This window comes from Mesocricetus auratus, unplaced genomic scaffold (assembly GCF_017639785.1).
Source record: "Mesocricetus auratus isolate SY011 unplaced genomic scaffold, BCM_Maur_2.0 Super-Scaffold_100676, whole genome shotgun sequence".
Lineage (NCBI taxonomy): Eukaryota > Metazoa > Chordata > Mammalia > Rodentia > Cricetidae > Mesocricetus > Mesocricetus auratus.
The window spans coordinates 117,033,582-117,049,648 of NW_024429266.1; the positions used below are offsets into that span (position 1 = coordinate 117,033,582).

At 47.0% G+C, this 16,067-nt stretch overlaps 1 protein-coding gene across 2 annotated transcripts in view; it reads left to right on the top strand.

Moving 5' to 3' along the window:
- The window catches only part of Creb5 (cAMP responsive element binding protein 5), a 390,725-nt gene that overhangs the window by 258,608 nt on the left and 116,050 nt on the right, over positions 1–16,067 (top strand). Inside the window, exon 1 of one of the 2 annotated variants that reach the window (XM_005076815.4) lies at positions 4,797–4,950. The exons of the other annotated variant lie outside the window; for it this stretch is intronic. Within the exon in view, the coding sequence (XP_005076872.1) occupies positions 4,904–4,950 (47 nt within the window). The 5' untranslated portion in view covers positions 4,797–4,903. Of the gene's footprint in view, positions 1–4,796; positions 4,951–16,067 lie in introns of those variants that run through there. 2 annotated transcript variants of the gene reach the window in all.

Genomic DNA, 16,067 nt, shown 5'->3' on the forward strand with positions numbered 1-16,067 from the left:
GATACGACCATTAGTTTTGTCACGAGTGGATCCCACTATCCGTCTACCTTTCCTCGGGAGCCATATGAAGAGTCTCAGGAAGGGGCTCCCGTGGGCTTTCTCGCCTCAACTTTCAGTTTTCTGGAGGTGTCACATGGGATACCATCAGAGAGGGTCCAGTTTCAGCCGCTCCTTGTAAAACCCCATTGTTCCTCCTCCATACCTACCTGTGGATTCAGGAAAGGGTCCTGGGAACCTGGAAGCCTCTGAGGAGAGCATGGGGAGAGGGCCAGCCTGGAGCCTCCCTGGAGTTTTCTTGCCATCCCAGGCCTCCCAGGCTCTAAGGAATTACAAAAACAAAGTGACAGTGAGAGAGCACAGGGAGGATAAGGTCCAGGCACAGCTGGGGAGCCTGTGCAGTGACTGGTGGGGTTTTAGTCAGATTTCCTGAGGACAAGGCCTCGGTTGCAAAAAAGAAAGACCTGTAAGAACGTAGAAGTCAACGGTTGCTGAGAAGGACAGGCATGGGGAAGGGTACTCTCTGGACCTGACTTGTTTCTAAGTCAGGATGCCAAAAACGGGCCTCCCGTGTCCAGTAAGACAGGCGTGATCCAGATAATCCCTGAACTGCCAAGTGTGTGTTCATTTGTCTAGTCAGCAGATATCCAGTGGTGGCCGCCTGCCTTTCAGACTGTGTGGCGGCTTCAAGTGATATGGTGGTGTCTATATTTGAAGCCTGAAGTAAACATTTAGGGAAACAGGTGGTCAAATTCCGCAGGAATATGTTAAGACTAATCAGAGGTCTCACCTAACTTCCTAGTACCTACTTATGCCTAAAGTTTCCTGTCTTTAGACAGTCATGACCCTTCCTTCAACATTGCCTCTTCAGGATATTACACATGGCATTTGACCCAAGAATGGCCAGTGAGTTGCCTGAGGGTGCTTGGTGCCAGGGTATAAGAGCTGCAGTAGGTCTACCAGATAGGAGCAATCAAGGACAAGTCACTCAAGGCCTTACTTTCTCCCGGGTGAGCCCAGGGCTGGCACTAGCAGGCCCAGTGATCTAAGCCTACTAGTCCTGCTTGCACACGGGTTAGGGTACGTGCCGCAGATGCCCCTCAGCCTCTGTCCACTGTGAAAACACGGGACACCCAAGTTGAAAGGAATGCTGAGTGACACCATGTGGGTGTGCAGTGGTCTGTGACCGGAAGGTTCGCTGGAAGCAATTTGCAAAGGGGTCCTTGGAAAACCACCTGGATGGTTATTGTAAATTAAAAAAGGAAGAGATGCCACATTTGGGGGAATAATTTTTAATACTAGGTTTATGGCTGATTACACGTGATAGTCATTACAGCTTATTTAACTCTGAAATTATCTGGCCTCTCAAATTCCCCAGAGACTGGAGGAATCATGGGTTAAATTTTAAAAACAATGTCTGGGAGAAGACGGCATGCTTTTCTTTGAGGAGGGATAGATGAAGCTAAAAAGGAAAACAAAGCAAAACAAAATGCGAGCTCTGTCTAGGAAGGGTCCTTATGTCTCACATCATTGTCTGTGTCTTCCATAATGCAATGGAGCTCAGAAACTCACCAGCAGGGAAAGCTCCCTCTCCTTGGCCGTTGGGCCTTTTAGCTCCAACAAGCCCTGTTGTGTCTTTTCGAGTAGGGTGTTTTGGAAAGATTCCAAAGGGGGCTCAAATCTCAGAGGTTTCCTCTTCTTTGGAGCCAAACGTGTCATCAGGAGCTGGGAGTCGGAGTGAGTTACATGGAACAGCTGCGCGGTACCCACCACCCTCTCCCCAAGGATGACAGCTCTGCAGAGGAGGGTGTTGGAAGCAGTCCTGAGTGAGCCGGCTAATCTGAGGACCTAGCCCGCTGGCCAGGACTACCTCAGTGAAGGTTCCCACTGGGATTACAGTCCTGTAGCAGTTCCCATCTCAAAGCATGTTCTCCGTAGAAGCAGCCTGGACATGGAGGGACCCGAGTGGGGCCAGGGGGCAACATGGGTGAAAAGGGCAGTCTGGAGGGCAATTTCCTGTAGGGATTAGGATAGTCTCTCCGGCTAGCTGCACATAGGAGGGAAGCCAGGGTTTCTTTTCCAGTGGGAGACGCCTTGGTTTAAAAGCTACAGAAGGGAAGACAACACTTCAACTAGAAAGTGTAAATAAGAATAAACATCCAGACCTCTTTGAACTCTGCAATTGGCCTCAAGTCAGTCCAGCACTCCAAAGAAGCAGCATTCTTTTGTGTGTTTGTTTTTCCTGAATAAGTTATATTGGGACTGTGGGTCCTGGAACAATGGACCCCTGATGTATCATCCCATCAGCCCTGATCAGGTTTCGTAGGCATTTCTGGTTCCTTGGAGTATGTATGAGTTCTAGAAATCCTGACCTCCCTGGATATGTGACTCTGTGATCTGAGTTTCATGTACCCATTCTGGATTCCTTGGGCCTGCCTCCTCCTGGAAAAAACAGTGATGCCTGAGGGCCTCAGGAAAGGTCTTGGTCAGGGTTTGACCAAAACTGTCATCTATGCAGGGATGCCCCAGGGAGGTTCTCTGGGTGGAATTGTTATACCTACTTCATTCAAACACAGCAGAGGGCTGTCATATGACAGCTTAATCCAGTCCCTGTGCTGTGGGACAAAACAGTCCTAGGCACACCATATTGAGTTTATAGGAAGATGTCAATTTGGAAAACCCCACCCATAGGCATTTCAATATGCCTAAAATAACAATTCCAAAGCATTAAGTATGGAAATTAGGACAAGGAAGAATACTGGGGTGTTAGGAGGGGGTAAAATGAAGAAAATATAAGTCTCTTCTAAAAAGGTAAAAGTCATTTATACGAAATTTTTCTAAGTTGACTTAGAATTATAGCTTGTAAGAGCTGTTGAAAATTTTGTTTTATTTATTCCCTGCAGTAGAAGAAAAATCAATGGCTGCTTGGCCAGTGAGACACAGTGAGTTATACATGCCACTGACAGGGTGGACCAAACTCTAACAGCCACATTTGCCGCTGTCAGGGCACGGGCTTCAGTGGCGCCAGCTGTAATTATGGCTGATCACCTCTAATTCAGAGCTGCCTGCCTTGATAAAGGTGTCACTGAGAGCCACTGTGGCCTCCGCATCAATTGAGGATGTCACGACAGAGGGCAGCCTGACAGAGAAAGCGCCTTCAGCCCCAGCCCTGGGGTCATGTGAGTGTGGGGAAATCTTGCCGCTTTGCTCTTCATCCTCAGTGTAGTGATAGTCCCTGGAGCTGAGCGAAATTCCAGCGGATCCAGATGAACGGGTCTGGACCCTCAGCAGCAGGTGTCTTTAATAAGCAAAGCGATTTCCCCAGAACTAAAGTTTCCTCTCTGCTCTGTGCCGTGTGAAGAGACATGTTTTGGTCACGTACGGATTCACTGGCACACAATGACGAGGGCACTAGGCTGTAAATAGAGCTGTGATCAGGTTTGGGGGTGAAATGCAGCCTCATGCCTTCCTTCTGCTTTTGTGGTTTAAAAAAACAAAAAGCTCTGAGTGAGCTTCCCATTTTCAAAAAATTACTTTTTTTTTGAGGAGGCACAAAGTAGTGATGGGAAATGGAAAACATGGAATAAGAAGGCTGTGCTGACAAAGTTGCCCAGAGTTGGGACTGTTCTAGGTATCCTGTGTGGGGAGTTGAGGTGGGGACAGAGGTCAGCCATTACAAGGCTTTGCGATCATTTGTGAAGGTAACGTTTGGTTTCTCCACCACTCCCATGCTGTTTTCTTCCCTCTGGGGGGGAGAGAGAAAGAGAGAGAGACAGAGACAGAGAGAGAGAGAGAGAGAGAGAGAGAGAGAGAGAGAGAGAGACAGAGAGAGAGAGAGAGAGAGAGACTGTTCGCTTTCCCTGTACACTCTTAAAACACACAGCTCCACCCCACCACTCATCCCATCCCTGCTGCAAGGTGATGAATGGGAAGCGTGTCTTTTGTTCTGAAGGGGCCACATCAATTTCCTGTCCTCTCTTTGGATAGTTCTCTGAGAGTGGAGAGCTAACCTCAGCAAGGCAAGGTTGCAGTCGAGCACAGAGGTCCTTTCTCTTAGTACGTTAAAGAAGGCCGGTGGAGAGAGAAATGACTTCGATTTCACAGTCCTTGATGACTCCCGACACAGGCGCGTGTTTGGACCAGGAGTGGTTTTGCCCTTGCAGACAGGGAGGTCAGATATGAGAACTCCGGGAGTGGGGGTGGGGGAGGGAGAGGTTGGCATTCTGGAGCAGAATATCCCATGTAGCTCCAGGAGGAAAAAATGTCCACAGGCAATGGACACCCTGACACCTGGTTCTGAGCTGAAACGCTTCGCTTGGTAACTGAAATTGGCTTTTGGTTCTTGGTCTTTCCACTTGTCCCCTCTCTAGAGGTGGTGTTCCCATCCCTTCATTGCTGTTACCCTAGCCCCGAACTCTTCCCAAACCCACTCCTCTTCATTTATTTATCACTCATTTACTAAGTACTAGCGGAACAAGGCCACCCGAGGCCGCGGACCCCGGGGGTCCCTCTCTGAGCACTGGGGCAGCTGTAGGCCATCGTGGACAACCGTGTTTCCTACTCTGTTTACTGGTTTCTAAGGGCGATTGCACCACGAAGGCCCTCAGACTGGCTGGAACTGGGCCTGGGGCTGTTTTGGTTACATTGAAGTTTTTGCTTCAGTTCTGCCAGATTTAAATGGTGACTTCACCAGCGCACTGAGCTAAAAAGGAGAAGGGGGAGGAGGGCGAGCCCAGGAGAAAGAGAGCGAGCAGAGGAGCCAGAGGGAGAGAGCTGGAGCAGGGCGTTCAAGAAGGGCCCGAGCATTACATCATCGCTTGGCCTGGAATCAAATGGGAAGGATATGACTCACTCAAGCTAGTTAAGCTTTGGCTCAAATTCTACACACACTCATTCCACAGCTCTCATGTTCTGCACCTCAGGAGGGAATTCAGCCTCAGTGATGTCCATGAGGTTGGTTTGTGATTTTATTTTCTGTTTCTTGATTTTGGAGATTTGGGGGCCCCTGTTGCTTTCTGTTCTGGAGGCTCCCTCCTTTCTCTCCCCCTCCTCGCCTTCCTGCCGCCTTTGTCTCCCTTATTCTCCCTTTCCCCAGCCCCTCGGCTCGCTCCTCTTCTTGCCTTGAAGAGGCATTTCTTTTCACTTTGATCAGAGGGGTTTTTTTTTGTCCTAGTACAGAGACCTGAATGAGTTTAGAGGCCGGGCTAGAGGGGGGAAATCAGTCAAGCCAACCGAAGCCGCAGGAGCAAGAAAGCCACAAATAAAAAAAGCAAATCGAGAAAGAGCAAACTCCGGAGAAGTTTCTTTGCTGCTGTGTTGCTCCTAATCGGAGGAGACAGGGAGAGAGTTAAAACGCAGGGACCAATCGCTGGAATGGTGATGTAATGCAAGAACCACAGGGTAGTTAAGTAACGTGAGATGGGGGTCAGTGTTGCAAAGCATTTACCTGCTCTCAAGGGGTTTTCAGTTTATTATCAATTGCAGTGACTTTAACTGGCTTCAGACTGCAACCTCTAATTATTTACAGACACCCCCTTTTTATCTTTTGTTATTAAAAGTAAAACTATAGTATGGTGTTTTTAAAACATGGTATTATTACAGCTGTATATTATTTTCCTCCACCAGAACACTCTCTCTCTCTCTCTCTCTCTCTCTCTCTCTCTCTCTCTCTCTCTCTCTCTCTCTCTCTCTCTCTCTCTCGCATCCCCCCCCAGTTAAAATGGTTGTCTTTTCATAAAGGGTCTCAGTGAGGGGGTGGTGTGATGGGTGGGGTGGGAGGGCTTTCGGAGTGTCACTGGTGAAGTGGAAACGCTTGGGACACCGTTCTGTGTGGTGCTGAAGAGGAAGAGCTCATGGTTGTGGTGTTGTGTTTGTTAAGAATTTATGGATACGTTTTAAAATATCTGATGATGCTCAAAAGTAGCATCGCTCTCCCGCTGCCGTTTCAGCTGCATTTAGCAGTGAGTGTGCGTTTGCTTCAGGGTGTTCCACGTGGCACTGGACAAGATCTGGTGTCTTGAAGACACTCATCTTCTTACGTTAATTTTATATACTGGGAGCAGGGGGCATTAATTAAAAAAACATTGATTGACTTGTTTTAGAAACAAGTTAACAGTAGAGTAATGGCTTGACACTAATACATGGTTAGGAGTAATGACTCCATTCCTGTTGCTCTCCAGAGAGACAGAGAAATAGAGACTTCTGTGTTGGAAATCATCACTACCTCTCTGCATCATGCGTGGATTGGTACTGTATATGCAGTAAAAACCCCTAGAAGGAGAGAGAAAACCCAGCTCACTCTGTGGGGACTCTGCCCTTCTCCTGGCTTATTTAACTTGGGTTATCAGACAGATCAATGTGAACAGAGGCAAGGGGTCCATCCCTGCAAGGTGTTTGCATATTTTGTGTGAAATTAATCGTGACATGCAATAGGTCTTTCCACTCCCTCCTTTCTGGCCAGAGGTGAAAGGGGAATGGAGACTGGAGAAGTGCTTTCTGGAGAAAGGGGGAGGGGTCAGAAACTATCCCTGAGCTTGCCTTGCTGGGTACAGCAAGCCTGCATTGTAAATGTTAGCAAGAGCAATGGAACTAAGCCTTCCTCCTGTACACATGAAGCCTACGATTCCCCATCACTAAGTCTCTCAAAGTTTTCCAGCAATAGAGCAGGTGCACTCGCTTTATGTATTTCACATGTACATATATATGTATTATATATATACATATATATATATAGAGAGAGAGAGAGAGAGAGTGATGTATGTTGAAAAGCCTTGGCATAGCTTTTCAGAGAAAGATACATTTTTTTTACACTCAGCTGGCATTAGAGTTCTTGGAGAAATGAATGGAGAAGGGTGGAGAGGGGCTTGCCTCTGCCTGCTTGGAAAGTTACTATATTTTCAGCTTTGCTCCCTAGAATGAAGACTCCTTTTGTGATGCTATCTGTAGTTTTCTAGCACTACCCAGGAAGAGTTTTCAGGGTGACATAATTAACTAGGTTTGTCTGTCAGAGTGGCCCAAGAAATACGGGAGACTCTCCTCGTCCCATAAATGTTCCAGATAGACTGTGAACATGCTTCGTAGACACAATCTGAGGTGAAGAGTTTCTTGCCACCCTTACTTGCTTGGGGAAGAATGGTATTTACAAATAGCAGATTCCTCCCAAGTCTGCATCTCTGCTGGATGCCTGGCACCAGTTTCACACAAGTTCAAGTTCACACAAGTTCAAGAGATATTCTGTGTTGGATCTTGCTGTTTGTTTCAGAGCTTAGGATGTATGTATGCTTGACAAATGCTCAGTGGCTGAGCAGGTGGGTTAATGTCAAGTTTTTAAATGACAATTTGAAGTCAAACTTTTAAAGGTTGTGAAAGAGTCCTAACTACTTTTATTTGTCCCATAGTAGTTTTCCTGAACAAGACTTCTATTCTCCAGTCAGATTCCAAGTAGCAGACTTTTCGCATTCTCTCTCTCTCTCTCTCTCTCTCTCTCTCTCTCTCTCTCTCTCTCTCTCTCTCTCTGTGTGTGTGTGTGTGTGTGTTTGTGGAGTCAGCATCATATTTGGAATAACCTTAAGTGCCTGTCTGTGAGGGTCACCTAGGGTGAGTTCTTATTCCTTAGTCACTATGCACAGCTCAGTGGGCATCAGGGGTGTGCTGAGGCCTTTAGGAACAGAGAAGATATGCTTGCTCTGTTTTTTTAGAGTGCTAGAGTTCTTGTTGGCCTGGCTGTGAGTTATATACCAGTAATCACATACGCCTTTTTTTTGTGACCCCCGGAGAGCTAGAGAAGGGGCCCTAGTCCACTGCACTCTCTATGAAACTAGATAACACTTCTGTCATGATTTGACGGCTGTTTTGGTTTTGTGGGGAGATGGAAGTGTCTGGTTTTCTATATTTGTTTTTAACTTTGTTGGATTATTGTTGATTCACATGAGTTGAAGGATTCATGTTAGAGACTCCGTTATACCTATACTTTTGCCTTATTTCTCCTAATAGCAACATCTTAAAAAAATTATGATCTAGAGTGCCAGCCAGGACACCAGTATAGCCCTTGTCTGCAAGCAGCTCTTCTCAGACTGGCTTGCATTGGTCTGCATACATGCTTTTCCATGTAAAAGCAGAGGGTTAAATATACTCATCCAGGACTCACATGCCAGCCTTGACAAACACCTGCCACCATCATGACAAGTAACTTGGTGGGGGAGGAGGTCCCGGGGGGGGGTGCCACGTTTTTATGACAGAAGGGAAGGAACAGACAAGGCTTTGGGACACCAGAGAAGAGACATAGAACAGAGCAATGCCAAATCTACAGCTAAACACTGTTGTCCTCCCCTATGACAAGAAGGCATGGGATGATGTTAAGGGGGCATATTCTGGTACTATGGAATCTCTTGCAAAGAATGTAGCCTTTGGGGATCTGGGGGGTCTAGGCTCAAATCACTGTTCTACTTATCATCTGTGTGACTTTGGAAAGCCGCTGAAGCTCTTTATGCCATCTGACCCCTCCCCTCTGTGAAATGCAAAGAGCCAGACCCCTGTGGGCCTGTGGTGAGGGTCCCCAGCTCTCAGTGACTTCACAGCAGCATACCAGCAATTGCAGGGGAGGAGATTTCTCCTGAGGGGACTGGTCTTTGGTTGCTATTCCCAGATGCTAGGCTGAATCTTGTTCCCAGGGGTTCTTCTTCCCAAGGCTTCTTTTGTGACATCTTCCTTCTTTTTATTCCAGAAACCCAGCATCTAAGCAGAGGGACACTGCCCCCAGGGCCCCCAAGGCCCCCAAGGCCCCACAAATAGGAGTCATAGTTCTCAGTTCATGGTGAAGCTGAGACCACAAACCCATCACATAGGGCAGGTACCAGGCACCAGCAGCAGAGCAGTAAATGCAGGATGCTGCTGAAAATGAGGCAAGGATTGGCCCCATAAAACTTGCCAGCTTTTTCCTGGCCTGGGTGAAAGGAGTATGGCAGGACCATGCTGTTTGGGGGGGACCCAGGCACCCCACTCATGGACTACCGTGGCTTTGTGGATTAGAAACTGAAATGAGCAGGTGGTGGCGGTGGTATATCCCTTTAATCCCACGCCCAGAATCCCAGCACTTGGAGGGCAGAGGCGGGGAGATCACTGTGAGTGTGAAGTTAGCCTGGTCTACAGAGAGAAAGTTCCAGGACAGCTAGGGCTGCACACAGAAACGCTGTCTCAAAAACAAGGAGAATTAGAGTCAGTTCCCAGTGGGACGAAAACTCACGTGTGCAGTCACAGCAGTGAGTATGTGCACTTGCAGGTGGGTGAGACTGCCTTTACCTGAGTGATGAGAATGCCGTTAACTCTTCCTGGACTGCAGGTACCACTCAGAGGTGTGCTTTGTATGCTTAGCAGGCATGAGGTACCGGGTTTGATCCCCAGCCCTGCAATCAATCCATCAGTATAAATAGACTTTACATAGAGTTCAGGTCAGGGTTAAGGGGCAGAAATTAGTGTGGAGAATGAGACTTGTCATGTGCCTGGAAGTAAACAGGGTGGGCAAACTCTGGCTCTGTACTTAGAGCTGCAGCAGCTGGAGAGGAAAGTGGGATTTTCTTCTGCTCGCTCCTTGTGGGTTCTCAGGGTCCTCAGGGGACTTGCTTTGGGTACAGAAAGCTGCTCATTTAGCTCCTTGGCTGGGGAGTCACAGAGCAGGGGAATGGTCACTAGGAGGGAGGAACTGGGCAGCACTGGAAATCAGGTTATGGTCGTTTTTTGGCACTCACTATTATCCTAGTTGAAATGTCTGCTGCTGCTGTGGGGGCTTTCGGAGGGCTGTGTTCCATGGGTGTTGGTTACAACAGAAGCCGTTCCTTGAAATTGACTTGGCTGGGAGTCCATCCACATAGAACACAGACACATCATAACAAGGCCATACATCTTTCCTTCCTGAACCTCCTCTGGCAGGGGAGCTTATTGATGATCGATACGGCAGCGCAGCACCCAGGAAGAAATAATCAGTAGCTTGCTATCATCCCAGAAACCAGAATGCGTCTTAGATATTAACTGAGGCCCATCTGGACACTTTGCTGTCTCTCCATGTGAAACCTGAAATTCCTTACCATCTTAACTTTTCCATCTGAATTACTGGAATTGAACCGAATGACTCCCCCATCCCAAAACGGTACAGCCTACAAAAACTGTCAAGCAGTCTTTTAGTTATGCGTTAATTGGAATGGGGAAGTTATCCCAGGAGGCTGTGCTGTTATATTCTGCATGCTCCATGAGTTACCTGTGAATCTCTAAAGAACTGAAATCATGTTGGGCTGAGATGGCCAGCTGGTCCGTTTGGTTGCCTGTTGGGCCTCTGTACCCACTTGCCTGTGCCCTGTGTCCTCCGCAGGGCCTGCATCACTGTTAGAGGAAAAGGTAGGAGACAAGCTTTAAAGAGGGAACCTTACCAATTGTTCATTAATTAATATGGTCCAGTGTAATTCTGCCCCAGGAGTGCTGTTAGAATCGGGCAAATCTGGGTTCAAATCTGGCTCTGCCATTTGCTATAATTTTTGCCAGTCCACTGATACTTTGCTAGGTTCAGTGGCTTTACCTCATAAGATGGACTCCCTGAAATGAGCATAATGCAATTAACATAGAAAGCTATTGGTAAGTCTTAAATTATTCACTAAGGAAATCATTTGGCTTTGTTGAAAGTTTAGATGATAATATATTTGGAGCATCAATAATGTAAAGGCCAAGGAAGACGTTTCAGTGGGAAGAACAGTTTCTGTCCAAGCATGAGGACCTGAGTTCGAATCCCACAGGACCCATGCAAAGCCAGCCACAGTAGTGTAAGTCTGCAATTCCATTGCTTCTGTGACAAGATGAGAAGCAGAGACAGGGGAATGCCTTGAAGCTCTAGGGCAGACAGCTGACAACAAAGAGACCTTGCCTCAATAAGGTGGAAGATGAGACCTGATGCCAGATGTTGTGTGTCTACCACATGTGTACTATGCTTGTACTCACACGTATATACACACATACACATACATGTGCCACACACAACTACAATTTAATAATAATAATAATAATAATAAGTACTCATGCAGAGAGAAATAGTGCCATTCAGTGTTCCTTTTCAGGAGGTAAACTTAGTCATAGGATGTAACTGAGGCCGTGGGCAGGAAGGGAGAAGAAGAGAAAAAGTGCAAGGCTAGCTGTAGGTTGGGTGACCATGTCTTCACAGGTCAGAAGAAGAGGCTTAAGAGTGCACTTTACAGTCGTTTGCTTTAGTTACAAAAAGGAACCAGAGCTTCTTGTATCCCTACGCTTTGTAGTCAAGTGAAGGTCTTTTTCCCTTCCTTCCTTCCTTCATTCCCTTCTTCCTCCCTCCCTCCCTCCTTCCTTCCCTCCCTCCCTCCCTCCCTCCCTCCTTTCCTCCCTCTCCTTAATTTTCATACAGCACAAAGACTCTTATTGCATCTACCTCTTCTTGGCTTTCTTATTTAGAATACTGCTTCAGTCAGCTCCACAACACTTTGTAAGAAAGAGCTGATGGTTTAATTCCTCTGGAATTAATCATAATAGCAGCAATTAAGATAAGCTCATTTAGTATAAATGTAGACATGAATTGCTTTCGTTTTACGTTTCCCCTCTAGGGTTGCTCTCACCAGCACCCACCCTCACACAGGCCAAGCCTCCCTTCCGACAGGTGGCTTCTATGAATCCTGATTTTGCTCATACATCACTACTTTCTGCCATTTCTTCCCCCTGAAGGCAAGGGGGAAGCTCCAGGGGACAGGTCACAAGAGAAACATTTAATGTAATTTTATCCTTACCATTTGGAACACCCTTAGCAGGAGAAAAATAATCATATAGTTCTAACACACCTAACTAGCTTGCTTCACCGAATCAGAAACTGAAATCACTCCAATTGAGACAGGATGGAGAGATGGCTCAGTGGTTAAGGGCACTTAGTCCCCTCACAGGGCCAGAGTTCTCATGGCAGCACCGATGCTGGATGGCTCGCAATTACTGTCCCTTGAGGGAAACTGCACACACTTGGCACACACACACACACACACACACACACACACACACACACGCACGAACAAAAACTAATGAATAAAAAAGTCTTTAAAGTTGTAAAGAGAGTGGTCCAAGGTCAGAAAGTGATTCTGTAGCAGGCATGAGACCAGGGTAAGGCAGAACAGTGTATACTTCTATCCCCCCAGACCGTCTGCCTTGCTGCTGTATCCTTGCTAATGCGCCTTTATCTTCTATTAATTAACTAATTTATTTATTTTTCATCTTCTGAGAATGGAGGGACGGGGAGGAAACAAAGATTTAGATGCATAGGCCCTCAGAGGTTAGCTATGCTTCCAGAATCTGGGGGCCATTCAGGCCCCTGGCTAGTAAAGACTACACCATCCAAGTGTGGAAAGAGCCTTGGGGAGGCAGACAAAATCACCTGCTCTTTGGCCCCAGCCATAGGGCCCTTGGGGTCTAGTCAGTGGGCAGAGGATGGTGTCTTCCAGTCCAGAAGTCCCAGGCCAGACATGGGATTGGATAGGCTGACAGTCTTCCTACCTCTCTCCTTTCCTGCCTGCCCTGTGTGAGCCTGACCCGTATGGAGGAGATGTCCAAAGAGTTCAGAGCTGGAAGCTTCCCTAGCACTGTCACCCACCCACCTGCAGGATGTGACCTTGCGCCTACCAGTCACACCACTTCCTCCCTCTGCCTCACCAAGTAGGGAACAGCTTAGACCACAACCCCCAGACAGGCAGGCTTTGCACTGCAATCCCAGAAACTCCTGTACTTCATGACCACAGAGAACGCATCACTTCATTACCAATTCTGAAAAGACAACAACAGAAGCAGACCGGAGGGCAATTCTCAGTTGTTGTAATGACTTCTCATCCTTTGCCATAGAGGGAAGCTTTTAATTTGCTAGGTGCAGGCTGCCTGCGATGTCTGACAGTGCCTATGTCATGGGGTGATGCTTTCTGGTAAAATGTGGCACAGCCCTTATCCCAATTCACATCCTTTAGCCATTACCTAGCAGCCTGGGATTCAGCTCCCCACCAATCCCCATGGTTCCTTGGTATGAGGTGAGGCTGCTATGCCTCCTGACTTCAGAAGTGTGTTTCTCGCTAATTAATATTGATTAAGAGCTTGGAAAATGCACGTGGCAAATCACGCTTGCTGGCAAATCCCAGGCAGACTCTTCCATTTCCTAACTAGCACTGTGCCACAACACCCCCTGTCACTACAAGCCATGTATACCCTGCCTAGTTTTCCCAAACTCTGGGTGATACCTCCTATGGTAGACTAGGCCAGTGTGCCATGGGATCACACGCTCACATGAAGAGGTTTGTGTGACCAGTTGATAGTGTCATTGGTAGAATTGCCATCAAGAAAATTGTGGTTTCTGGGTGGCAAAGTGGTTTTGAACCTTTAAAAAAAGAAAACATTATATGCAGCAGCAATGTGAAACTTCTTCTCAACCAAGCCCAGCATGCTGTGTGTATGTGTGTGTTTGTGTAGTAGTATACAGTTGGCACTCTGCACCAGTGGGTACTATGTCCTCTGCTTCCTCCATCTCCAGCCTGAAGATATTTGGGGGCAATTAGTGTTACTGAACATGTACAGACTTCTTCTTGCCACTGTTCCCTAAACAATACAGCACTATGACTCTTTACACGACACTTATGTCAAACTAGGGAACGTGAGTCAGCTAGAGATGAAGTGAAATGGGATCATGTGAGTAAGTTACACATAACTACCACAGTGTTATGAGCAGCTGTGCATTTTGGTGTCCCTTGAGTTCAGTTCTGTGACTATGGTAATGAGATAAATGACTGTTCACACATACATATGTATGTTGATGTATGCATCCATACATGCATACATACACTATGCCTGATTTATATGAAATAGTCCCCTGACTGAATATAAGGTTTCATGGGTACCTATTTCTGTATCTAAAAGGCTGATTTCAGATTGTACTGGTTTTTCCAGCTTGTCACTATTTGCCTACTGTGGCATTGCACTCAGGCTTTGAAAAGTCCTGACAGTGTGGAATTGTCATGGTGATGCATGGTGAGGGTCAGGGATCCTGGGCTGAATCCCCCGACCTGTGCTTGCCTGGGCATCTGTATTCTCACACAAAATGATGGTGTTTGTTTTCAAACTAAGTTTACCCTTAAAGAATGTTAAAAATCCACCTTTGTGAGAATCTAGCTTGGGAAACAAAGCCTCGATTGGATTGGTCCGTACCCCTGGCAGTTTACTGCACGACCCCTCCTCAGAGGTCCAGGAGACACAACCCAGGCATTGCCTTACCAGAACTTTTGTTCAGTCCTTCCTGGTTCTGGAACTTGATGGTTATCTTTCTTCCCTGCCTGGCAATGCTTTCCTGGAACAAGAAGCTGCAGGCCTCATTTCTGCCGATTGGGAGGTGGGAGTCCCAAGTGCCCCGATAGTCCTGGAATCAAAGAGAAGTTTTGCAACTGCTGTGCTCCTTCCTGTTTCAGCATCATGCTTTGCTCTTAGCGTGTGGGTGAGGCCTGCTCAGGGAGGGGGTGATTCTGAGTGGTCTTCATGGGTGAAGGAGCAGGCAGGCGTGGAGGGCTGGTTGTTTGTGTCACTACGTCAGCTATTTCCTTGCCTCTGGTTTCAGTGTTGATCCCGAGCACAGACCTGATCATGGATCATTTGGCTTACAGATGGGAAATCCCATCTTCTGGTTCTCAGAAAGAAGGGCCTTTCAGACTGTAAGAGAGGGAGAGACACCCATAGGACTCCGCACATCAAATAGTTCTTACAGAGCACCATTTGGATGAGTTAAGTGTAAATGAATTAGAAACATACGGATTAAATTCCCCTTGAAAGACACATGGGTTTAAAAATTAAGGGGGAAAGTGCTTGGCAAGATGGATTTCAGGCCCATGCCAAACCTCAAAATGTTTGAAAAATGGTTTCAGACATTTTTACTGAACGCAAAATGCCATGAGGTTCCCTCCTCCACAGACATGGCAGTGAATCTTTTAACAACAATTGTATGACAAGAAAAAAGACCTGTGAGAGTTCGTCATTTACTCGTGTCTCCTTTAATTGCCCCACTGTTGGAAAAGAATACATTCATAGGCTTAAAAGAGCTGTCTGATTGACAAACTCAAATTTCAAGCCTGGCAATTACTTGAAAATAACCCTCAAACTCAAAAATACCCACTGCCCTATGTCAATCACAGTGTTTGCTAAGTGGGATAATACACTCTAGGGAGATGTGGTATTGGGTGTACTTTATTCGTTGGTGTCTAGAGCCATGCACACTGGGTCTAGTTGTTTATCTGGCATTACAAGGCCAGCTCCTTGGAAGAACGGAGGGGAAATTGCATGAACGCAGATTGGAGGGAAACCCCACTGGTTTACCACAGCAGTGTTGCGTGGGATGCTGGGTGTTCTGGAGGCAGTGTGGGATGAGATCTGCAGGTTGCAGGGAAAGCCTGGGAAGCTTGACTACTGCTTAGCCCCTCTATTGGATAAGCCACACTGAAACGTCTCCACACAGTCCGGTTCTTCCTGGCATGTGGAGCAGGGTATTAGGGGTCAATTATCTCACGGCTGTTGTGCATGGGCTGTATTAAGTCGCCTCCAATTATTTTTTACTGGCTATTGCTGACAAAAGCAGACTGACACTTTCACGGCCTCATTTTTTTTTTTCATATGCAAAGGCAGGGAAGGGACCTGTTGAGAGAGCCACACTGCATAAGCAAAGGCCAGCAGTTGGGTGACAAGGGGCCTGACTGGGCTGGGCCTTTTGCTGGGTGAGGCCATCTTGTTTCACTTTCAGATGTAAGCCAGGAAGACCAAGGTTTGCTTGCCTGCTTCCTTCCTTCCTTCCTGTCTTCCTTTCATTCCTTTCCTTTGGAAGAAAGGGTGTATTCAGTGACTGCCAATATCGGCTTAGAAACCAGGGACAACAATGAGTTTTATCGAAAGTGTTCAAGCCGGTGCAGACCCCCTCCCCTGTCAAAAAGTAGTTATGCTTTTAACTTTATTCTGGAAGCCATGGGGAAACTGTTGTTTTGTCAAGAATGTGTCTCACATAGCAC